Source organism: Columba livia, chromosome 3, assembly GCF_036013475.1.
Source record: "Columba livia isolate bColLiv1 breed racing homer chromosome 3, bColLiv1.pat.W.v2, whole genome shotgun sequence".
Taxonomy (NCBI): Eukaryota; Metazoa; Chordata; class Aves; order Columbiformes; family Columbidae; genus Columba; species Columba livia.
In genome coordinates this window covers 68,319,383-68,345,139 of record NC_088604.1, presented here as the reverse complement: position 1 = coordinate 68,345,139, position 25,757 = coordinate 68,319,383, and the positions used below count along the sequence as shown (strand labels likewise).

The 25,757-nt window shown below is 40.8% G+C and overlaps 1 protein-coding gene across 2 annotated transcripts in view; it reads left to right on the top strand.

Annotated features, from left to right (window-relative positions):
- UST (uronyl 2-sulfotransferase) overlaps window positions 1-25,757 on the top strand; it is a 169,061-nt gene that overhangs the window by 102,939 nt on the left and 40,365 nt on the right. For both annotated transcript variants that reach the window (XM_065057476.1, XM_065057477.1), the window contains exon 5: window positions 2,832-2,985. In XM_065057476.1, the coding sequence (XP_064913548.1) occupies window positions 2,832-2,985 (154 nt within the window). The remainder of the gene's footprint in view (window positions 1-2,831; window positions 2,986-25,757) is intronic.

The following is a 25,757-nucleotide window of genomic DNA, read 5'->3' as shown; positions in this document are numbered from 1 at the left end:
TACATCCTTTTTCAGCAGTTCTGGCTAACTGGAGAGGTCCCAGTTGACTGGAAGTTGGCAAATGTGAGGCCCATCTACAAGGACTGGAAGGAGAATCCAGGGAATTACAGGCCTATCAGTCTGACCTTGGTGCCAAGGAAAGTTATGGAGGTCATCCTGACTGCCATCATGTGGCACATACAGGACAACCAAGTGATCAGGCCCACTCAGCATGGGTTTATGAAAGGCAGGTCCTGCTTTACCAACCTGATCTCCTTCTATCACAAGGTGACCTGCTTAGTAGATGAAGGAAAGGCTGTGGATGTTGTGTACTTAGACTTCAGTAAAACCTTTGACACTGTGTCCCACAGCATTCTAGTGGAGAAGCTGCAGCTCATTGCCTGGATGGATGTACTCTGACATGCATAAAGAACTGGCTGGAGGGCTGGATTCAAAGAGTTGTGGTGAATGGAGTAAAATCCAGCTGGCAGCCTGTCATGAGTGGTGTTCCCCAGGACACAGTCTTGGGGTCATTTCTGTTTAATTTCTTTATCTGTTATCTGGATGAGCGGATTGAGTGCACCCTCAGTAAGCTTGAAGATGACACCAAGTTGGGTGGGAGTGTTGATCTGCTGGAGGGTAGAAGGACTATACAGAGGGATCTGGACTGGCTGGATCATTGGACTGAGGCCAGTTGTATGAGGTTCAACAAGGCCAAGTGCCGGGTCCTGCACTTGGGTCACAACATCCACAGGCAGCGCTACAGGCTCAGGGAAGAGTGGCTGGAAAGGTGCCTGGTGGAAAAGGACCTTGGGGTGTGGGTCAGCAGCCGGCTGAACATGAGCCAGCAGTGTGCCCAGGTGACCAAAAAGGCCAACAGGAGGCTGGCTTGTATCAGGAATAGTGTGGCCAGCAGGAATAGAGAAGCGATTGGCTCCCTGTACTTCGCACAGGTGAGGTCCCACCTTGAATACTTTGTTCAGTTTTGGGCCTCTCATGCTGGAGAGAGTGCAGAGAAGGGCAAGTCTGGTGAGGGGCCTGGAGCACAAGTCTGATGAGGAGCAGCTGAGGGAACTGGGGCTGTTTGGCCTGGAGAAAAGGAGGCTGAAGGGAGACCTTATCACTGTCTACAACTACCTGAAAGGAGGTTGTAGCATGGAGGTTGTTGGTCTTTTCTCCTAAGTAGCAAGTGGTAGGACAAGAGAAAATGGCCTTAAGTTGTATCAGGGAAGTTTAGGTTGGATATTAGGAAAAATTTCTTCATGGAAAAGGTTGTCAGGCATTGGAACACTCTGCCCAGGGAAGTGGTTGAATCACCATCCTTGGAGTTGTTTAAAAGATTGCATGCAGGAGGTTCTCAGGGATATGATTTAGTGACAGTGTTAGATTAATGATTGGACTCGATAATCCTTGAAGGTCTTTTCCAACCAAAATGATTTAATGTTCTTGAATCAGGCAAATTCCAAGTTGAATTTATCCTATGAACTTCTCAATCCAAAAAGGTTTTATTTTCTGCTTTATCTCACAGCATATGTAGTCTGTAAGTCTGTTCCATAGCATAAGTGTCCATCCTTCAATTTTGACCATGGAAGAGTGTAAGCAGCTTTTCTTTTTTACTTCGTTAGGCCTGTTCTCCTGCTGCTGTATATTGACATAAAATATTCAGCCAATATTTTAGCACTGTGAAAACGCAGTATCATCACAGACCTTCTCAAGCTCCCTTTCCTCTTTTTGTATCCTACCTACTAAACTGAAGATGTTTGTCATTAACTACCAAGAGGAGGCAAAGAAGAGGGTAAAGTTGAGCTGATGAGGTTACTCTGGTTTACCCTGTTTCCCTGAAAATTATACAGGGTCTTATATTAATTTTTGCTCCAAAACTTATTACTTTTTTACACATATAGCTGCCTGTACACTATTTAAATTGACTTTTTTTGTGAACTGTAACTAGGGCTTATTTTTGGAGTAGGGCTTATATTTCAAGCGTCCTCAAAAATCCTGAAAAATCATGCCAGGGCTTATTTTTGGGGTCAGTCTTTTTTGGGGGGAAAACAGGGTATCTTCTAGTCTCTAAATTGCAGGTACCTCTGCTGCATTTTGCTTTTGTGTGGAACCTGATAACATCTGGTTTTACCCTTTCATTTTCCTTGGATTTGTATGTACTTGAAATTGATACTTAATTTCTCTTTTGAAGCAGGAATTTTCGTATTGACTTTTAAAAAAATAATGTTCATCAAGTGCAGTACCAGGATAGGCCATTGCATTACCCTGAAATAACCTCAAATCCAGCCAGCAGTGCAGGCTGGGGGTGAAAGGTCTGCACAAGATACAGCAGATATAAAGACGAAAATTCCATGCATATCTGTCAGTTCATCCAAAAGAAGCATTTTGAAATAGGCTTGAATGTTGCAAAATCGTTTGCATGTTACAATGCTCACTGTCCAGGTGAAGGTGATACAAGGCTGCCTTATGGCCACTGGTGTCAGGCAGTGCTTGCTCTGATGTTACTTTCCAGGTTTGAAACGTGTGTGGAGGAGAAGAAATGCTCATCCTTAGATTCAGCTGGAGAAGGTTCTTCATCTGAAAACAGCAAGGAGAAAACTCAAGAAACAAAACTTTCGACACAGTGCAAAAAACACAACGTGATATCATACTTACAATTAATCCTAAAGAGATCTTGCATGCTTTTACAAAGTTTTGGTAGCTAGTTGTAAGCTTCTCAGTTTCACTCCTAACCTTGTAAAAAATCTGAACTTCTGCAGAGAGTAAATTGAAAACATTCAGATGAGAGATGGATGCGTGTGCCTGTGTGGAACCTTCTGATGAGATTCTCCTGTTTTTCTTCCCACCAGGTTTGGAGGAGACCAGCCAGTATACATCAATATTATTAGAGATCCTGTCAATCGATTTTTATCCAATTATTTTTTTCGACGTTTCGGAGACTGGAGAGGAGAACAGAATCACATGATCCGTACCCCCAGCATGAGACAGGAGGAAAGATATCTGGTATGTTAAATCAAAAGGCTCTGATTACTGATTTCCCAGCATCATTACATAATGCTGATGTTCAAACTGGATGCTTGAAAAGTAGGAGACTGAGGAATCTTCCGTCTTGTGTTTTTTCCTCTTCTTTGTCTTGTCCGGGCCCTTAGTTTGGTCTGCTTTAGTATGTAGAGTGTTGCTGATGAATTCAGTGATCCAGTTTGATCTTGTATAAACTGACAGCAAGTCCTAGGATGCCACCATTGAATTACAGTCCCCTCACTGCATTGGATTTGTACTTTATAGTTGTTAGGCATAATAATTCTGCCTTAATTTAGCACTGTGAATATTCAGACAGATTTTTAGGTTGAAATTGTGTCTGTAACTGCCGCCTCAGAGGAAAATTGGGAAAGGGAGCAAGTCAGCCCAAGCCTCTAAATGTTCTTGCTGATAAGTTGTGCATAGTGTCCTTTATACCAGGGCTCTGATCTCAGTTCTTGGTTTGGTTTTGTTGCCTTTTTGGATTAAGAAGGTGGCAATAATGCTGGATAAGCTGTTCATAATAAATTTTAATTTTGTGCAACTGCTGAACTGTGATAACACCTGTCAGCCTTTGTCACAGACAAGGTCCCATGGCAGTAGGCGTTTTATACAAGCTGAATCAGAAACACAGAAGCTAGGGAGGTGCTTAGTTTGTTTGCTACTGGTCTCTTTGCATGGACACCAACACCTCCCTAAGAAGATGGTGAAATTAATTCTTAGCCTCTCTGTAATGGAGATCTGGTTTGATTTGACTCAGCCTTCAGCCACACATGGGCCTGCAGACGGTTCACACAGTGGTGACAGGACAGCTTGATGGTCTGCTCTGAAATGTTTCAGGCCAGATGTAATGTCAAAACAAGAGTGGGCTGTGGCTTCTGGAGACCAAAGAGAGAGGATGTTTTGATGATGTTTTGGAGGGGCAGTAGAGTACAAGGTATGGTGTGGATAAGCCGTAGAGCACAGCTCTGAACGACTGCCACACAACACCTTTCAGTCCTAGCTGTGGTCACATGGATCCAAGGAGGGCTGGATATTTTTCCATAAGACAGGGCTGCGTTGATTTCTTTTGTACTTTACTACTGTTGTTTGTCATGCAAAGCCCTGTGAACAGATAATGATGAATAACTGAATGGGCGAGGGTATCAGCATAACTATGTATAGCCTTAAACTTTAATGGTGTCTACTATAGGGATATAATGATGAAAAGGGTTTCTTATTTGCTATATGTCTAGAAATACTGAAGAGGTCTCTGCATCAGCTGAGCAGGCTTTGACCTCCTGGTGTGCAGTTGGAAGGCAGTCCCAACAGCTTTGCACGCCATGGACTTTTGCTTCCTCGTCTGTGACTGGGGCAGGGGGGCTGCAGAAATGAGTGCGAGGTGGATGTTTTATTCCATTAATTTTTTTTTTAGCACTGTCATGTTTTCTTTTTTGAAAGTGTTGAAAATGACTGGTACATTCTGTACTTCATTCTGAGTGCCTCTGCTTCTCATTTGAAGTGGAACATGCATTGATTGGCACCTCTCATGACTGACTGACTCTGTAAAAGCTGGTATTAATCCAGTAGTGCCTGTGGTGTTTAAGATGTGACGTGTACAGGCAGTGAAATTTTACTTCAAGCAGAACTGAAATGAATAGCTCTAATTCCTGTTGTTTATTTTGGTTTAAAAGTTAATAGAAAACTCCATGCATTTTTGTTTGCATTGGGATATTAGTTAAGAAATCAATTCTTTCCATGCACACAGACGTGTCCACATACACAGATCAGTATGAAAGCTAGAACGAAAAGGAAATAAAAAGTGGCCATCTGAGGACAGTAGTCATTTTGGTCAAAAGGCAGTTTGTTGGTCTGAGGCACCATCAGCATTTGTGCTTTTTCATTTTGTTATTATCTATTGGTAATTCAGTGTTAGAATCCTAGAAACGTTTTTGGAATCTGTCCTCCAACACTCCTCGACAGATTTTGTCTGTCACTTGTGCTGCTCAAAGAGGGCAGTAGCTCTTGTCACAGTAATGTATAGGCTACCTGCCAGTGAAATTCGTTTTAACAAAAGCCCCTCATTCCAAATGTTAAGCGTTTTTAAGACTTGTGCTATCCAACCACATAATACATTGCATGACTGCATTTTAATCTCTTCCTGAGTGGTGCAAGGAAATCTGCTGGCATACATTTTAAACTCAGGTAATGGATTTTGTAGAATGGTAGACTCAGAAGTCTGCTAAATCAATTGCCTAATCTAGCTATGAAGAAAGTAAGCAGCCGGTCTTGCCCCCGAGCATGAGCCAGTACAGCCCTTTAGCACAGGACTGATGACTGGCCTGATTGCTGGCTTCGTACCTTTCACAAGTTCTTTCCTAATTTTGGTTTTTTTATAATTGAAAACTCACCATAAAGCATTGCTTTTTTACAGGGGACTATTTAAAGGATAAGCTTAAATTTAGCGTATTTGTTTCTATATTGATCAAAGTATTAAACCCAAGAAATATGGGATGAGGTGTTGCCTGACTGTGAGCAGATATGTGAAAGCGGGAGAGGGATAGAAGAAGCTTTTACTTCTCCATCATGCCTCTGATCAACAGCTAGAAAAATACAAAACTGCTGATTGCTCCCCAACATTGAGTTCATTTCCAAAGAGCATGAGAAGCCTTGTGTTGACAGCACTTACCGGCTTACAAGATGGACTGGAGAAGCTGTGCATGTAGCTCCTCTGTTTTACCGGGAGAGACAGGTTTGCCTTCAGAAAGGTGTATTATACATCTTTTGAAACTGGGATATTAGAGGCTAATTGTGCTTTTCTCAACCATGATGTTCCTGCCTTCCCACCTCTGGAAAGGTGGTGTGGGCAACTGGGAACCTTTCCAGGCCATCCTGGCACCTTAGTCAATAGCTGCCAACACTGGCCCTCTCCCTTGGAAAGCTGAGGGGCAGTGTATGTTTTCTCTCAGAAATCGTAGTGTGAAAATGTGGGAGCTCAGCACCTCTATAAAGTGAGCTCTTAAGAGAGGAGAAGCATTTGCAGATGAGGTATTGTGCCTGATGAACTCCTGCTTGGCTGTGGGGTTGTTATATCCTTAATGGAGGCATTCCCTCTCCTCAGTTCTTATTCTTAAGAAAAAAAGGGAGCACTGTTTAACTTAAATCTGAACTGCTGACATTGCAAAGATCAGAAATTGAGACAGAAATTTCCACCATTCACTGATCATTTGAAATTTTCTCTGAATAGAGCTTCAGGCTTTGACTCTGTTCCAGGGAAAACAACTACTCCTTCAGGAGTCAGATAAATTGTCTTAAATGTTTCGCTAAATGTCTGTGTTTACCAAAACTTAATTGAAAGCCAGGGTAGAAAACAAGCCCTTTATTCACAAGTCAGATACTGCAGAGGCAGCTGCTGCCATGTGAGATTTTCCACCCAGATCAACCAGTTCCTTGCCCTGACCCAGTGTTTTCTCTGCTAGAGTGAGTTACTGTCAGTCAACTAAAAAGATCAGTTCCAGGCTTCCCCAAAATAAATAGTGGCAACACATTATCTTGGAATATGGCAGAGAGGTGATGGTCTGAAACGGTGGCGAGCGCCTCAGGTTGAGTCTCGAGCACATTTGTGTGAGTGTCACCCTACCTTATGGTCCTGTAAGATGGGATAAATTCACATAAGTTAATTTAAATCCATAGTAGTGAATGTGTTTGAGGTTGACCTAGAGTACTGCAACTAAATACACTTCAATAAAGTAACCCCTTATCAGTGAAGCTGGTACCAAGCAGAAGAAAAATATGCACCAGATGATTTAGTTTAAGGCTTAAAAGTGCAGAAGATAGCAAGTACTCCTGGCAAAGGGACTACCATAAATATTTGAAAATTTATATTAAAATTGTCCTTTCCAGAAGGTTTGTTAGTAATTACCTAGTATTTATTACAACTGCAGCGTGAGGCATCAAATATAAAAGGTATATATGGGGTTTTCATTTTTCCTTAATACTTGCTAAAACTTTGATCTAAGCTAAGGCTGAAGGAGTGTGTGAAGCAGTGTGGGCTGTGTATTGTTGCCTGGATTGCAGGAAATCTGGTTATATGTGATTCTGATCTGTGTTAGGCTCATGAACAGCATGGCTCCTAACTCAGTCAAGTACAAGATCTAAATGTCTTTGAGCTAATTTTTCAGAAGAGAGAGGTTTTGTATAAAAAATTATCAATCATTCAGTAAATTACTAACTTCTCACCTTCCTATAGGACATTTCACATTTTCGTTATAATTAGCAGTTGAGTTTGCACCACATCTCTGTCATGCTCAGCATAGTCTTTCAGCTTCACCTCTGAAAAGAAATATGCTTTCTTCAGCTAAAAATAAAAATGTTCTAACAATATTCAGCCTTAGTTACACTAAAGATTATCCATGCAAGTAATCCCATAAAGGAGCACCGGTCTTTTTGTCTTTTAAATTAAATGTTAAAATATTTGTTAACAGCATCTTAGGATTACTGCAAAAGAGGGAAGTAAAATTCAAAGAACATCAGGGAACTTACAAGTCAAATTTCTTGCAGTAGAGACCTTTCTTGTGGCAAAGATTGGCTTTTCTTGCTAAATATTTAAACCAATGTTGTTTAGGTTATTTCCTGAAGTTCAAACAAACTTATAGAAAAAGCTGGATGGTTAAACTCCATAGAAATTTTTTTTATATTTCTGAATTTTGAGAATTTATGAGTACATTTTTTTCATTAACATAAGAATATTCACTAAATATGCTTAGCCAATTTTATTATGTTTATCTCCAATTTTTATCTACAATGAAAAATATTCTTTTACAAGTTGCATTGCTTTTCTGCTGGCAGCTAGCTGTCTGGGTTCCTGTCTTTATCTGGATAACAGAAATATTTAACCATGGCTAATTGTATTGTGGATTGTCATCAGTAGTAACACACTGAGCTTTCTCCTTCATGACTTTAGGTACATTCCGCGGAGCTTTTCAGTCTGCCAGGGACATGGCCTCCAGGAGAGACCATGGTATGGAGTTCATGCCTGCACCTCCTGACTGTCCCTCTTGTGTGTTTCTGTATAAAAAAAGGCAGTGGGAGAATTGCCTGCCTGCTGGTTTGGTGGAGCGGGGAGAAGAGGTTTCGTATCTATATGGGATTTTTCTGCTGAGTACGTCACAGAAGGGCTACATGTGTTTGTTGATTGAACCTCAGAACTTTTGGGGAGGGTCTAGTGAACTTGGTTAACATTGTTCAGACTGGAAATCTAAGGCATGCAAAGGTTGAAAAAAATTGCCTATGTCTGTGCAGCACAAACCAGATATTAGAGAGTTAAATATATACATCAAAAAGTGCAGCTGGGTTCTGAGCTGTAGTTAAGAGACTAAACGTTTTATGCGTCCTCAGTGTTTTCCCTAGCTTATCCCTGTACATATAGTAGTCATTTTGCTCCCTGTGTTATATGTCGGTGCTGAGATGGTTTGAATGGATCACTGGACGTCCCACAAGGTGTCCCGATGTGGAGTGGAGCTGCTTGGGGGATCCCACAGTAGCATCAGTCTCTGTGGTGGGGATGGGGCTGCCAGGAGGGCATGGCAGAAATGCAGCCACCTGTCAGCTGACCCCAGCAGAACAGTTTGCTGCTTCTTCCCTCTAATGAGAGCTTTTAATAGTCTCCAGCTGTTCCCTTTGACTGCATTAACTCTCCACAGCAAAATTTCTGGACCATTTTTGTAACTCTTCATCTGCTGTCTGTGCTCTAAAGCACCATCTTTCCCTTAGATTCTCCCATTTTGTATTAATAATTTATTGAGCCACAAAGTTAATGATAAATCAGACCTCAGCTGGAGGAGAGACTGATTAAACAACTTATAAAATGTAATATTAAAGGAAATGTTTTCATGGCTAGACATTTACTTTTCCGTGACTTTAATTTACAAACCAATATTTTTTAATGTTCCCCTGTGGAGTTTGCATTCCAAATATTGCAGCTTTATGCAATTATATGAGAGTGAGAAAATATGCCTTCCTAATCTGTTTTCCTTTACTGGTCTGAGCCAATTACACATTGTAAATAAGCAATATACCATTGGTTAAGATTGCAGCACTAAAATCTTTCTTGTAATTCATAATACATACTTATATTAATCGCAAAGAAATAAAAAGATCTGAATTTTATTAATACCATTCCTTGTCTTTTTAGTGGAGGCAGGATGCAGGATAACCACAATATTTTCCTTCAGAATGTAAAAACTTGAGGTATTTTTTTCATGCAACATTGTACTGGTCTGAAAATTTATGGCTGTTGCAAATGTTCAGAAAATACACAAGAAACCAGAAGCCGAGTAACAGCAGAGTCTCAATCACTAAATACTTACATTCTTATTTAAACTTAACATTATTACAGGGTCTTAGCACCACCAATAAGCAGTATATGTTCTTTAAGACCTTTGTATATACAGTAATTTGTTTAAAGACCTTTTTAAGTTGAGAATTATGAATCTTCATTTTTATGGTGATTCTGCCAAGTTTGTTATTTATGCCTTTCTGAGCATGAATACGGGATAGCTCTTGATGTTCTTTTTTGGTTTTTACATGTTGTGGTAGCCCGAGGAACTAGTTTTCTCCAATTTCTCTATAGGAAGCTATTATTTGTAGAGTGGAAAATCCCAAACATAGAACAAAGAGTCTAATATATTGATGCTGGCCTTCTAAGGCCACATAAACTGTCTAAGAGAAAAGGGTACATCCATGTTATGTTTTCAGGAGATATATTTTTGGAGGTTGAAACAAGAACAGAAAGGAGCATTATTGCGTAGCCGAGGAATAAAATGCAGCCTTGCTTTCAGTGGACGCAGGAAAGTGGTTTGGGGGATGGGGGGAATAATGCGTATTTCGCATAGAAGATGATGGATTCTCAGAAGACTATTGCCAGACAGGAATGCAATCTTGTGTGTGTGGTGGATGATTCTACCATAGCATCATCTCAGTTCTCAGTAACACTCAGAAAAAGACAAATCAAAAGCAATAGAGAACAAAACATAGAACCTCATTGTGTATAAATCTGTAGCGTGGCTGCATTTGACTTTCATTTCTCATGTGTGACCTCCTGTTCCCAAAATGGGTTTGGAAGAACTGGAAAATACACAGAAACAGGGAGTAGCAATGATGAAAGGATGGAATAATTTCCATACAAGGATTGATGAAGATTAGGACTCCAGATGAGGAAGAAGTAAACAAGAGAAAGGATATGAGAAGACACATTTGCAGGAGGCATGAAAAAGTTGCATCACGGATGATTGCTTGTGGGCTGTTTCAGTGCAAGACCTAGAAGATCCCAAATGAAATGGGCAGTTGCCAGATCCAGGAAAGAGCAGAAAGATGCAATGGTTTGGACAACGTATAGTTAAGCTGTGGGAGTCCTTGCTGAACGTTGTTGTGGATAACAGTTTATATGTATTCAAAAAGGAAATATTTTAGGAAACATTTCTTTACAGAGGGGATCATCAAACAGTGGAGTGGGCTCCCTAGAGAGGTGATCAATGTCCCAGTCTTGTCAGTGTTTAAGGGTCATTTGGACAATGGCCTTAATAACATGCTTTAACTTTTGGCCAGCTTGGAAGTGGTCAGGCAGTTGGACTACGTGGTCATTGTAGGTCTCTTCCAACTGAGATATTCTATTCTACTCTGCTCTGTTCTATTTTAAAATAGTAAATACGTAGCCCTCAAAGGTTATTAATGATGAAGGCAAGATCTCTTCATCAGAACATCTCTGGTGAGTGCGTAGCCAGAGCCTCAGGTGTATCCAAAAAAGGGTCCTGCGCATACAGTAGATGTTCCTCATATCCCATACTGATTTTCTGAAATTAGTGACTGCTATGGGAAAGTCAAAACCAAACTTCATCATTACATACTTAAAAATGAATTCTACTACTAGGTGACTTATATAAGATAGTTACCATTAGAGACATATCTAGTTGAATGCATTGTATCTTGACTTCAGAGCAATTGAGTGTTCTTGGGTATCACGCCATAGTGCCTAAGGTTTCATTGTCTTACAGCGCTGCTCATCAAATGAATTTTTTGCGATTTCCAAACTGATGTTTAAGCTCTCAATTGTTAATGTTGTCATGACTATTCTCAAATTTATCTTAAAAAGCTAAGATACTAATACATTTCAAGTGTGAAATTCATCTACAAGTTTACTTTATGAACTGCTAATAGCAAAGGTACCAAAACAGAAGATGTGAAAATCCTGAAGGGTGTGGCTTTAAGAGTTTTTTTTCAGTGCATGCTTTCCACAAAGTAGAGTCTCTTGATTTTGATGTACGGTAGTTTCGGAATGGGTGAGTTTCAGGTGTTTGGATAGTTTTTGTAAGTCTTGATTTGAGTATTTGCATTTTCAGTTCTCACGTATGCTGTTAATGTGAAAGCAACAGGAAGACATATTTAAGGAGACACTTTAATGGTTCCCAGTAAGTGATGACTTCATGACAATTAGCTGGCAAGTAACCATTGCAGGTGAATGGAAACAAGAGAATCTGTGTGATGTGAATGTTATCTTCAGTGCGTAGTCCAACATTTTGTGCGTTGTGAAGATGGGGAGTAGTCTTTAGCAGTCATCAAGTAAAATTAATTATATATTTTGTTTGTCTAAAGTTGAAACAGAACGGTTTTTAGAATTTCAATGTTTTATCATCCAGAAGAAAAGGGTGCCTCCAATTCCTGTTTCAGTTAGTATAAATTTTCAAATTGACCAGCAAATAGTCTGTTTTAAAAAGATCATATAGACATATGGGGTGGACGGGTGTATATTTAGAAGCAGAAGTCTGACTTTTTGAAATGTTTGCTATTGCATTTGTGTTTAATTTAAAATGTTTTCAAGACTTGTCTAATGAAATCAGGGTAGCCTTCCCTAGAAAACCCTACAAAACACCCTTCTATGTACACTCCTTGCTAGGAGTAAACCTGTTTCCCTTTTCTTGTTACTTTATGCTCTAACCACCTTAAATGAAAACTACTTTATTGGTAGTGTGATGGGGAAGGAAACAGCAGAACCTTTTAGTCCTCTTGATAGAGGAAGGGCAGAGAGAGGCAGCCATCCCCTTACTGCCAATATATTGAACGTGTTCAGGCTGTGGCATGATAATGTAATTTCAAGCAGTCAGATATTCGCTCTGTAGGTGTCAAATCCTGCAGGAACTGAGAACCCATGAGAATAAAACCGAGTTTATTAGCCCGTTTTATTCCTTGTCTGTCATTCTACTTCCTCTTTCCTTTTTGTGGTTTATACATGAGTTTTCTGGCTTACAGCATTGCCAGTGAAGTGAAATAAAGTGAAATCCTGATCTCTGTAACTCGTTAGCTAAAGCAAAGCTGAAGCTCTGAGCTGGTGGATGGCAGGGGGAATTCAGGGTGGTGGGGTTAGAACTGCCTGCCCGTGGTGTGTGGCTGACATGGTGATGAATAGCCATGTTTTTCTAAAAGTATCCGAGATTTTCCTGGGCTTTAGGTGTTTGTTGTCAATAAAATATTTTCCTATCATGTAATTTTTGGTAGTGGTGTGGACTCTTCTGTTGACTGCAGAATGACAGGGTCACACTTGTGAATTCTGTATTTTAAAGGCTCTGAAGTAGTTTATTTTGAAACCACATGGAAGCAGAGATGGCATGTTGCAGGAAAAAAGGACATTTGGTGCCCAGACAAACTCAAGACTTAGTTTGTCCTAGTTCTTCTGAAGTCTCCAGGGTTTATTCTAGGCTACTGTCATGGTTTAACCTGAGCTAGTAATACAATCACGATAGCCACTCAATCATCCCCCTCCCCACTCTGCCAAATAGGGGAGCGAATCAAATGGGAAGGGAGAAACTTGGGCTGAGATATGCACAGTTCTATAAAACAACAAAATACTAATATACTACTAGTAAATATATATATATATATAAAAATATATATATATATGTATAATAGAAATGGAATATAAAATAAAAGGTACTCAATGCAATTCCTCACAAACTCCGTTCACACCAAGCAGCCAGTCCCAGAAAGCAAAACCTGGTCCCAACAGCCGATCCCAGAGAGAGAAAAGAGGAAAAAGGCAGAAAGGCCCAGAGGCCTCTGCAAAACAGCGGGATGGCAAAAGGCCAAACTAAACGTCTCAAACAGAACTCTCCCAGCTCTGACAAAGAGAGCGAAGAAAGTCAAGAAGTAAGAGAGAGCAACCAGAAGATCCTAGCTCTCCTAAAATATGAAGCATGACACTGATGGGATGAAATACTCTTACTGATCAGTCTGGATGTCAGTCAAGCTCTGCCCCATCCATGCCCCCCTTCCTTGACACCTCACACCTGTAAACAGGGTGCTTGGAACATCCTTGGCACTCAGACCAGAGCAATTAAAAACACTGACTCTGTCCCGGGGTGTTCTTTCTTGTTCTCAAACTAAGTTCAAATAATGACCATGCTAGCTATGAAAAAGAAGGGTTTCTAACTGCATGAAGAAAATTAACTCATGTTCAGTCAAACTGAGTGAAACCTTGTGCCTGGTTCCATCTCGCATGGACCCCAGGGCCTGCTGGAGCACAGCTACATGAAGACAATGTAGCATTAGTAGTAAGTAAATGTGATGAAAAGATTTAAATTTTAAGGGTCTTGTCTTCACAACATTGTGAACACAATGCACTGCATACTGAGTAGTGTTTATTTTTTTCTCTTCATTTAAGAATAAAATTGACTACAAATCCTGACTGACTACACACACGCAGATAAAGAACCTTTTGTACAATGGGGAAAATGAAGCACAAAGGTGCAAATTTAGTTTTTGTTTCTGTCTCATTACAAAATGAGCAGATCTGAACTGGGGAATAGTTTTTTCCAAAATATGGGTGCTGGCTCTCTAGTCTTGCTCTGTTTGCTTCAGTATGCTCCTGTGATGTAGGAATGTGCATTCATGTTTCTACAAAACAACAAACAAGTGCCATAGGTTTATGTTGGCAACTGGATTGGGATGTTCTCTCCAGCTCCTTGGCCCTGCCTGGCAAATAGCTGGTGTGCTTTCCCACAGGAGTTCTCTTCAGGTGTCAGATATTCCAGAAAGCAGATTTTCCATCGTGACATAAAGGGTACTGCTACAGATGCTTTTTTTATTTTTTGTCTGTAGAGTTTTGTATATTTTCTTTGTTTGCTTCATTTTTTTGCAAGGATGTTGTTTGTGTTATAAGGTTATAAGCATGCTAAAGGCTTCAGTTAAATTAACTTTTTTAGTATGGAGGTTCCAAGCTTGCATTAGATGTCCTCTCCTACTGTTTTTTACTGAGGGGGAATATGAAAGGATGAAGGACTTTGGACAATGAGATGATGTATTGTCTTCTTTGCCAGACAGTTGCTTAGTGCAGGAGCTTTGGGAAGACTAGTGGCTTCTGTGCCCTGAAACAAGGATGGTTTCAAACCACATGCTCTAAGGCATCTTGGCACCTTAATGAAATGGAAACCCAATGGAAATAACCCTAGGCATCTGAGGGATACTGATGCTCACAGAAGTCCTTCAAAAAGGTCTGCACACCCTTATTCCTTCAGCCTTTTTGTGGTGGATGTTACTTGAATTCTAAAGAGAAGTATAAAAGCAGCTTTGCATAACTTGGTGAGATGATGTTGCCAGAAGAAAACATGAGGGAATAGACTGTGACAAACTGCAAACCTGTATTTGTTGACACTGAGTTGGGGTTTGGGGCATTTGGCCATTGTTTCCATATAGTCAGTCAAGTAAGGAAGGCTACTGCTCTCAGGAGCTCATCTTTTTCTTCGTTCTTATGATTCCAGTTTATTTAAAGAAAGAAATGAGCGAACATAAGGAACAGGTATCAGCTGTTTCAAATGTTCTTTTTTTTTTCCTTTAACATGACTATGTAAAGTTGAATTACCTTGCTCAAAAATATACGTGTCTCTCACCAATTTGCTGAAGACTGTGTGGTTGCGAGCTGTCATGGGAACGGTGGGGGCCTGTCTTGAATAAAAAGGTACAATACCATCTTTCAGAATAAGCAGCAGACCTTCTCTGTTAGTTGAGAAACACATTGCCCATGAACAAGATAGGAAAGTTCTCATTTGAAGTAAAAGCAGTGTTCACTTTTTCTGGTTTTATTCTAAACATTCTTTTATTTTTTTTTTTCTTGTTGACTAGTATTTTCAAAGCTCCTCTGTTCCTTGTAACTATAGTTGCTTTACATAAAATCAAAAACAAAGCACCAAAAAACCCTGCAACAAAGGGTGTTTAGGTGATTATTTGTTGTTCTGGACTCTGGAAAATGGAGCCCCATTGTTTCAGCAAAGCTGCCTACTGCTCAGTGAATTATTGAAACACAGTCTGGTCAGGTTACCTTGAACACAACTTTTTCCTAAGAACTTTAATCCAAGCAAAGTCAGCCACTATTCATAACTGAGCTTGTCAGGAGTAATTTCCTTTTTCTTGAGGAAAAATCTACTAACCAGTGGCAAATAGGAAACTTTCCATGGTGAATATGGACTGCTAAATAATGAGATTTTTAAAAAAAAAATAATTTTCTGTTCTCTTTAAAAGAAAAAAAGGAAGTGAACAGAACTAAAGTTCTCATCAGTGGTTGAAGGAAAAAATAAAATCTAATCCGAAGAGATGATGTCTTTGAAAAACAGGAAGAAAAGAAGCAGATTCTACAGTTTTTGTTCTCCTTCCAGCAGGGTTATTAACCTCCATGATCTTATAATTGATCTTGTTACTTGCTGTGCTTTTTGAAGCCTTAGCACCTGAGATGAGGGCATTGAAAGATTCTGGGTTCCCATATGGGGAGGAAGGCATGGTTTTGTTTTTCACAGTGGTAGAAAGAACTTCAGCACATAACTCAAGATTCAGAAAATTAGAAACAAAGCAAATAGGAACATCAATTATGCCTCTGAACCTCATAATTTTAGGAGTGTTTATATACTTGGAGTTGTCATTAGAGTGATAGTCTTGTCTGAAAAGTGGAACCAATATGTTTGTTCCATTTTGTGGCTGCCATGAGGAATGGCAGTGCTGCGAATGATGCTGAGGATCAGTAATTTTCCAGAAAAGCATTAGAACTGTTCAGCACGGGGAAGTTTATAACTAGGGAAAGGAAATAGAGGCAGCAGAGCAGAAACCACCTCCAGCTGCAGCAGCAGGGAGGCGGCCAGCAGAAGCAAGGTGGTGGTGTTCTCTGCTCTGCAGCTCCTTCTGCATTTCAGCCCTGAGAGACGAAGGAAGAGATTCCAAGACAGGTGATGCTGGGGAGAAGGGTGATAAGAAAGCAGAATTACAACACAACTCACGCTTCTAGCTCTTTTCTCACCATTCGAAAGGTCTGTGGTAAAGTGCCCCCACGAACTTAGTAGGTGGAGGGGACGTAAAAGACATTTAGACCTTACTGCTAAGAGGAAAACAGTTATTTTTTTTCCTAAAAGTCGGTACTGTGCTTTTAAGATTTATCATCTGACTTAAAACAATGGGCAAAACCAAATAAATTTATAACCTGTACTGCATTATAATTGTCATATATTTTCTTCTTTCTTAATGGAGAGGTCAGCAGCAGGTTTCTTTTTTGCTAAGCAGTGTATTTGATGTGACTGGATTATTTCAGGTGCACGTCACGAGCTGTTGCATACAGTCCCTCTCCCCATTAGCATCACTGAAAGGGAATTGTATCACTGGAATTCATGACAACAGATAGTCTAAGCTATTAGTATAACTGAGCAGTATATTGAAATAAAACTTTGAAGATGCAGCAGCTAGCCAGTATTCATTTTTTCTCATTAAAATTTTGCAGCAGATGCATATGAAAGAAGCTTAATAATTAAAAGAAACACTGCTTTTCTGAAGAGTGCAATATTTTTAAAGATTTCTTGTGACATATCTTTCCTTCTCCATGTGTCTGCTCTTTCAATTTGAAGACTTATATTGAATAAAGTAGGCATTTTCCTCCCTAATTCTTTTCACTTGAAATTCTGTAAAAATATATGCAAATAGAATGATCTCTCTTGTTCGTTTTGCCTCTGTCTTGGTGGGATGTACCAGAGCAATAGTATTTAATGTTCATTGCCAATTAAATTAATTTCCTTTTGACTCATGGGTTGCTTCTCTCTGACATTTTTAACATCCAGAGATCTAATACTTGTTTTAATAAGCCTCTTTTACACTCTGGTATTGTTGGAAATATTTTTTGTGGACCTCTACTAAAAATAGTGTAATGCTAGCTTCAAGATGATGTGGCATTCATAGAACTTAAATGTGTTTCTGTTAGCCCAAACCTCAAAAATGTATATTACTAAAATCTGCTGAGCATAATTTTTGTGCATGCAGTCAAGCTTTAAAGGAATGAGAACATTTGACCGGGGAAAGAAAACGTGAGAAAAATGTGAACTACAGAAATGCCTTGTTATTAAAATAGCTGTTCCTGTGTTGTAGCAATGGAGCAATATTTTGAAACACTGAACTCCTGGGATATCTGTGCAAATGACATTGTGTCATATGTAAAGGTGTGAACTTTCTGCTTTAAACTTTCTTGAGACATGAGCACCATCCTGCCCAGCCGGGGAAGTCAGTAGCTGGGCAGAGGCTGAAGGGCTGCTTACCCTCCAGTGTCCTCCCAGCTCCTGACGTTCTTCTGCTTACCAATTTTCTGAGACAAACACTGACTCCATATAGATTGACCTTTCTTCTATGAATATATCTTTTATCATTTCCTTTTTAATTATTATTAAAGACTTAGTTTTTGTTTTAAAACCAGTTGTACCTTTGTCATGCAGAGTATCCTGTTGCAAGGAGGTATGCATTTACCAGCACTGAATTTCTTTTAGCATTTTATTGCCTAATCAGCAAGGATGGGGCCCTTGTATAACTCATTGAGGTCAGATTTCTTATCTGCTCTCATTATGATTCCTTGAAAAATTTGCTACTTCACTGTTAACCCTTCTTTGTTATGCATGAGAGATGTTTTGGCACTGATGCTGTGCAACCCTACTCAGTGTCTTGACCCACTAAGAAAACCAGCCACTTTATTCATCTCCTTAGCTTCATGTGTTTTTTCGGCTTCTCCTCTGTTTTTGTTTGTTGTTTTCCTGAGAATTTAGGAACACAGGACTGTGTTTATCACATCTTTAGTGACTGAATCAAAGACATGCTGGAAACTAGAGAGGCATAACTTTCTCTGCTGATGTTGATTCTTCCCCTTCTTCATTATAGTGTCATCTAATACACTCTGGTTCTGGCAATCTTCTGTTCCTACTATCCATTTTTTTCTAAAGCATCTTTGACTGTCACATCAGTTCAATACTGTTTTTCTCCTGACTTACATGCTCTCTAGAGGACCCTTTTCTGTATGTGAAAGCATCCCAGATCTGCTATGGTGTTTTTCATGGCATGATTTTTCATTCTGAGCAATCTGTAGTGTGTATCACTGCTCAGTTGCAAGCAGGGCTTGCTCTCAATCCAGGATACACCGAGTCTTAGTATTATAATGTGCTTGGCTGGACAGTGAGTCTTTTAACATATTAACAGTGTGGTGTATTAAGAGAGGTGATGATCTGCAATGTAGCATGATGATTTCCTCTCTATCTTCTCCAATTTGTTTTTTAAAAATTGTGTAGCACAAATGATTTCTGGGATCCAGCATTTCAGGTCAAACAAAAGATACTGGGCTTCAGGAGCCAGAGGCAGGAAATTATTCCGTAATTCCCTCCATGGCGCTTTATTGTTCAGAGACACCAGCAGGGTATGTTCTGCTTTACTCTGAGCTGAAAAAGCCTAAGTTAGAAAGTGTTCTGGTTTAGGACTTGTACAAAATTGAAGAGAGTCCAGAAGATGATCTTAAAAAGGAAATACTGTAGAGAAATGCAAATCTCTAGATGAATAAAAATGTGCTGTGAAGATGTCCTTCAGTTATTCGTTGTGTTCATCAAGACCAAGACTAAAAGGAGTTTCCTTAAGTTGCATTAAGGTGTTTCCATATCAGATAGCAGTAAAGGTTTTCTGACAGTAGGAGCAGTAAACCACTGGTAGGAATTAGAGAGAGATGTGACCATGTTTATGAACAGATTGGACAAATGACACTTGGAAATTTAGATAAGCTTGGTTCTCCCTTCACAAAGGATGGACTAAAATGCTTGTTGAGGCCCTGGGTTTGCTGTAGCAGCCTTCCCACCCAAGACGGGCAGCAGCCAGGGCTGTGTTGCATCGCTGGGTACGGGTGCAACCACCCTGGCAGGAGGACGCTCACCCACCATCTGCATCTGTGTCCACTTCAAGCCTACTGACTTCAGCCTCATAGTCAGCTCCAGGCTGAGACCATCATCTGTCAGAGAATATCTTTATCTGTGCTCAAGAGTTATCTTTTCTGAGCGTAAATTGCTGGATGTATCTGTCGACTTGCCGGTTTTCTCACAGGCATCTGCTGGCTGGGGTCCAGCAGTGCTGCATTAGGGAGGACTGAGAAATCCCTGAGGTGGGGGGTGTTCCCTGCTCAGCATTTGCAGAATTGAATGTATGCCATCACTAATTGACTTTATTAAGGGTCATCATCCGAGCAGTTAGTAAACAGAATTAACAGATGTACTGTCTCCCTGCTGTTAGTTGCTACTGGGATTCATTCTTGATTGCAGTGTAATGGTCTGTATTTTTGGTCTTCCTTGGATCTGTGCCCTCTGTAACAGGATGGTTATTTAATGCTTATACACTTCTTCCAGCTGGCAGGCACTCTCCCTTTTTTGGCATAATTTCTTTATATTTTTTTCATATATTTCCCATGCTAAGACAGTTTGAGGTGAAAAATACAAAAGCAATGGAAAAGTGCCTGTTTAAAACTGTAAGGTGATTCCATTCTAACTGGTAAAACTGGTCTTTGACAAATTAAGATGATTTCTTGTAACAGAGAAGAGAGAAAAATATCCACCTATGCATTTTCTCCATGTTATACATCATTATAAGTTAGAAAATTGGGATCTACAAATGTGTTTAATGTTTATCACGAACCAGATAGTAGCATTGTGGGCATAGTTCATCACCTCTGTTATGTTAAAGCCAGAAGTTTGTATATGAATGAATAATGTATGCCTGTGCTAAATTAAAATGTAGACAGCAGAAAATGCTGTTTTATTAGCTGCTGCTTCACTTGCTGGGATGCCAGGAAGAAGAGCTGAATACATTGTTGGCAGAAAAACCAGGCAAATTAGCTCAGCCAAAAGAGTCTGTCAAAAAGAAACAAGTGGGAATTAAACTTGGCAACCTATTTGCTTATGTGGTCTGGGGGAAAAAATGAAAAACATGTATTTTGCTGGACAAGATTGGAAAGTCAATTCAAACAAAATGCAGAATTATCCTCTACCACAAAAGAAAAAAAAAAAACAGCACAGATTGTATCTAAACAAGCCATAGGCTACCCTAGGGTAGCTTTAAAAAGACAAGTTTCCTCATTAAAGCACAATTAAAAGATGACTTACATGAACCAGCCTTCATATCCTAGCATTTAAAGATATTTTCTCTTTTTCTCCAGAATTTTCTCTTGAATAATTGTACACTTGCAGTACAGGCTTTTTAAATGAAAGTAAAATTATCTCATACTATGAAACAAAATGAAGTTTCATTAACTTGCAAGTATAAATGTCTAGCCTACTGATGCAGTTACTGAGGAAAAGTATCAAGCTTTGAGAAGAGGACTAGAAGGGGTTCTAGTAATAGAAATTTCTAGTAATAGAAAGGGTTCTAGTAAATGGGGTTATGTCAGGCTGGCGACCAGTCGCTAGCAGGGTTCCACAGGGATCCATCTTAGGGCCAGCGCTATTCATTGTCTTTATAACTGACTTAGACTCAGGACTTGAGGGATTGCTTAGTAAGTTTGCCGATGACACAAAAGTGGGAGGAGCTGTCGACACTCTTGAGAGCAGAAAGGCCCTACAGAGGGATCTGGACAAATCTGAGAACTGGGCAATCACCAACCGCATGAAGTTCAACAAGAGCAAGTGCCAGATTTTGCACCTGGGACACAGCAAGCCTGGCTGTACATACAGACTGGGGGACAAGATGCTGGAAAGCAGCTCCATGGAGAGGGATCTGGGGATTCTGGTCGACAGCAAGTTGAACATGAGCCAAGAGGACCACCCGTGTCCTGGGTGCATCAAGCACAGCATTGCCAGCCGCTGAGGGAGGTGATTGTCCTGCTCTGCACTCGCGCAACCTCACCTGGAGCACTGGGTGCAGGTCTGGGTGACACAGGATAAAAAAGATATTAAGTTACTGGAGAGTGTCCAGAAGAGGGCAATGAAGCTGGTGAAGGGTTTGGAGAGGAAGGGGAGGAGGAAGAGCAGGCACTGATCTCTTCCCTTTAGTGACGAATGACAGAACCCGAGGGAATGGCAGGAAGATGTGCCAGGAGAGGTTTAGGTTGGACATTAGGAAAAAGTTCTTCCCCCAGAAAGTGGTGGAGCACTGGAACAGGCTCCCCAGGGAGGTGTCACGGCCCCAAGCCTGACAGTGTTCAAGAAGACACTGGACAGCACCCTCAGACACATGGTGTGAACTGTGGGCTTGTCATATTCAGGGATGGGATTTGGACTTGATAATCCTTGTGGTTCCCTTCCATCTCAGGGCATTCTATGATTCTGTATTCCTTTTTATGCTACCTCTGCTGATATTTAGGGTGGATCTCAAGTCATCTATAAGGGTTTGGTAAGCTTCCCATCCCCTCTCACAAATGTATCATTGATGTGCCACCCTGGAGCGTGTGAAACAGAAAAATTTAGTAGTAAATCTGTAAGCCGGTCTTGTAACGGTAGGTGAGGTGAGTTTAGAAGAAAGCTCTGGGGAATTACAGCACTGCTGCTGTTCAGTGGCCTGGGGCGATGGTGTGCTGTGCACACCCCAAAGAGATGGGGCAGCAAGGAGGTGACCGTATGCTTGTCTAGATTAAAGCCATATTTGTCTGTGAGAACAGCAGTCATACTACACATGGGCAACGGCAGACATAGCTACTAAAACCTTTAAGTTTGGATGCTCTTTTGTGTACAGAGGTAAGTCCGGTTTCAATCTGAACATGTAAATTGGTGAAAACTCATAACTCATTCCCTGGAGATGAAACTGGGGAGAAAAAAAAGAAAATATATATATATATATATATATTCTTTTTTATATATAAAATTTCCAGGCTTCCCAAGGTTTTATCAGAAGCACCAGAAGTACTTCTAAATTTTATTTGCTTGAGTCAACTAAGAGCACTTACAGACAGTTGTTCTCTTCACCCTTTCTCAAGATGGCGGGTGGACTTCCCCCTGCCTGGAGGGAAAGAGAGCTGTCTGGCCTGTCTTCTCCATCTGTTGGGGTCTCTGGAGACTCAGAAGAGGGAAGTGTAGCAGTCCTGCTCATAAGAGTGAGTTCCTTGCTAGAGAATTAACAAAAATGCTTACTTTCCTTTAATTTTGTTGGGCTTAAACATTGGAGAACATTTTTTTTAATTTTTTTTTTTTTTCCAAAGCAAAGACCTTTATGTTCCCCACTTTTTTAGTGTGTTTTTTCTTGTACACATAGTTGGCTGACTTGAAGCAACCATATTGGTGTGACTCACTACCCAGAGCAGTAATGCTAGAGACAGAATTTGCTCTGAGAGCGTGAACAAAATGTCTTTGGACCCTTTTGGCTAGCAGTAGTCTGGCTTGACAAAAGGTCAATATGGAGAAGAGCTGATATATGGTCACTTGAACGTGTCCTCTGTCTGTAGCTGTCTGTTGTTTCCCCAGAACAACTGTGTATGTGTTAACTTTTCATAAGAGCACTTTCAAAAATAGCCCTGTGAATAATCAGGAAAACACAGCAGGGTCCAATCTTCTCAGTTGTCCTTGATGTTTCCCAGGAACTCCCCAGGGGCTTTCTGTAAGACATCAGGTTGGCCTTGGTAGCCCCTGGCCACTGACAGAATGTGGCCATTGCTTCTTGTCCCCAGGACTTCTGCTCATCTATGGGAAAGCCAGTCAGCCGTAAGAGAGAGGTTTTATTGTAGCTTGTAGGTAAACACCCGCTATTGTCAAAGCAAGTGGTTGACTGATGATTTGCTGGCAGAAGTGGTGGTTGTAGGAAGCATCTGAAAAATTGGAAAAGAGGAGAAGGGAAGAGAGTCTGTTTTCCAGGTAATAATAAGTGAAAAATTATTTGGGGAGGGGAAAAAAACAACACATTTGTACAAGCACATCGTTTCGTTTTACCAGACAGCTGTTCTTTTGAACTAACCTTTAGATAAGATGGCTGGAGGGCAGCAGCTTGAATCTAATGAACTGACTGTACAGAATGCTTTTGCTCATCCAAAGTGCTGCTATGAGGAGTCCCTGAAACTTCCTGAAAGATGTTTTTCTGATCTTCTGCACAGGCTGTTAACCTATCCCATTCTGTAGCAGGGCACAGGGCCTTGCAGAAGGACAGGTGATGAGAGGGCCCTTCTTTTCATTCTCCAGTTGCTTTTGCTGCTGCTTTTTATTGAATAGGTGATGTAGATGAAGGCAAATAGTGTTTTTTTGAAGAAATGATAGTGAGGATTTTCTGGGAATTAAAGAGATCAAGGATATTTTTTTAAAAAAGCATATTTCAACTCCTGACAAATACATGCAGGAAAGGAACTTTAATACCTGCAAAGATGTGAAATGACTGCAGCCTTTCAGGAGCTATACAAAGCATTCAGAAGTGTATCTCTTCAAAAGCAGACACTCCAAGCTAAAAGAGTTGAAAGGAATATTATCTGTGACTAGAAACTAGTTTTAAAATGCAAACCTCAGCTCAGCTTTCAAAGGTTGAAACTGTTGAAGCAGACAGTGTACCTCTTGGCCTTCCAGCAGGAAGGCCATGGTAAAGCCAGCAAGAAGACGATGTCTTCGAGGAGCACAGCCCAGGCTGTTCAGGCACCCCAGGCACTTCATCATTTTGTACTTCAGTCCCCAAAATCCTGTCACTGGCTTCCACTGGCTGTAGCATCTGTCTTCACAGGACAGACCTAAATCTGTTGCATGGACCCCCCAGAGAACTAGCTTTACTAGATGTCTCTGGTCAATGTAGTCTTCTCTTTCACAGCAGTTGAGATCCTTGTCACTCCTCTATAGGATGAAACACAAGTCCCACCTCTTCTGTCTTGTCAGTAACTACCCAAGATCTGCCAGGTAGCTCAGAAGACAGAAGTCCCTGGTATCCATGGATTGCAAAGCGCTACAGACAGAGATGCTGGGACCATGGGTGTGTTTTGCAGCAGTGGCAGTATTTGGGGGTAGGGGACAGGCTGTGATGATGTGAAGCTGCCACATGCTCTAGTGATGGCTTCCCAGTCTTTGCAATGACGGCAGTGGCAGAATCGTTAAAAGAAATTAAGAGGGTGACTGAAGTCATTAAACACGGCCTGTGTCACTGTGAGAGGGATGTGCTGGCATTACAGCATTTCTGTGAGCAAGCCCTGTGTTGTTGGCTCTTCTGGTAGAAGACCAGAAGGCAACAGAGGGAAAGAAAAGGCTGTTTGTTTTTGAGCTGGTGAACCCTGCAGAGGAATGAAAGTGCCCTCACAGCTGGTGCAGGGGACATCCAGGGAAAGAAAAACATTATTTGGTTGGCTAGATCAGCTCTGCCATCTTGTGGAGCTTCTCCCTGAAGTGCCCACTGCTCGCTCTGCAGCCTGTCTAACAACTGGTGTCCCATTAGGCTTGTCCAGCTTGCTGTTGTGTCCAAAGGACCATCATCCCACCCGGTCTGGCACAATCCATCCCACCTAGCAGCCCTCCTTGGAGGGGCTCGGTGCCACAATAGCAAGGGCTGGGAAACACTTGGCTTCAGTTGTGCTGGTGGTGCTGGTTTGGGAAGGGATGCCCAGCACCTGTCCACCCCACAGCAACCTGCTGTGAGTGCCCTTAGCATAGGTACACAAACCAGGACCAAATGTGTCCAGAACTTGAAAGAAAAAGGTCATCTTGCTGCTGTATGACTCTAGTTACCTAAATAGTGGATTGAGATTGAATAGAAACTTTGAATATCACCTGATGAAGTAAAAACCTCTCTAATTAGGGTTAAAAATGAACATTGCATTGTGTTTTATTTTCTTTAAATATATGTAAATAACTTGTGCTATTAAATAACATTTATTAAGTCACATTACATTTGTATTTGAAAACCCTAATTCTAACTATACCTTGACTTTTCAGTGTCTCCAAAGCAAGGTACGTCTTCCTGCAACCTTCCAGAGTAAAAAGCTGTTCTTTGCCTTCTTTCATTTCATATTAACACTTGCGAGCCATTTCCTGAGCCATCATGTTTACATTTTCTTCCTTCTTGCTGTGGCCACCCAGAGCTCCCTAACTAGGGGTCACAAAACGCAGCAGATTTCTTTTTTGTTGCAGTGTTGTCATATTTAGTTCATATGATGCAACGTTCTCCTGGGGATGTAATGGTCATCTTGCCCTCTTCACAAACACCAAGCAAGTATGTGAGAAAACATTTTACAAGCCACAGGATTCTCGGGGGCTCTCAGTAGAGCAGAATAATTTTCCTTGGCTGGCGACAGTGAGGACTAGACTGCAGCACTGACTGCAGCAGTGTATGAAGAGCAGCCTTGTAAGCAGGAGAGGTCACTGTAGACTGGGCTCACTCACTGGTTTTCCACATCATTTTATTTCATTTCCTTTTATGGAAACTTGAAAGGTATTTATTTAGGTCACTGCTTCCCCTGTAGCCTCCATGACACACCTCAACTTCCCATCTGCAACCTTCAGACTTAAGTAAGGATCAGGCAC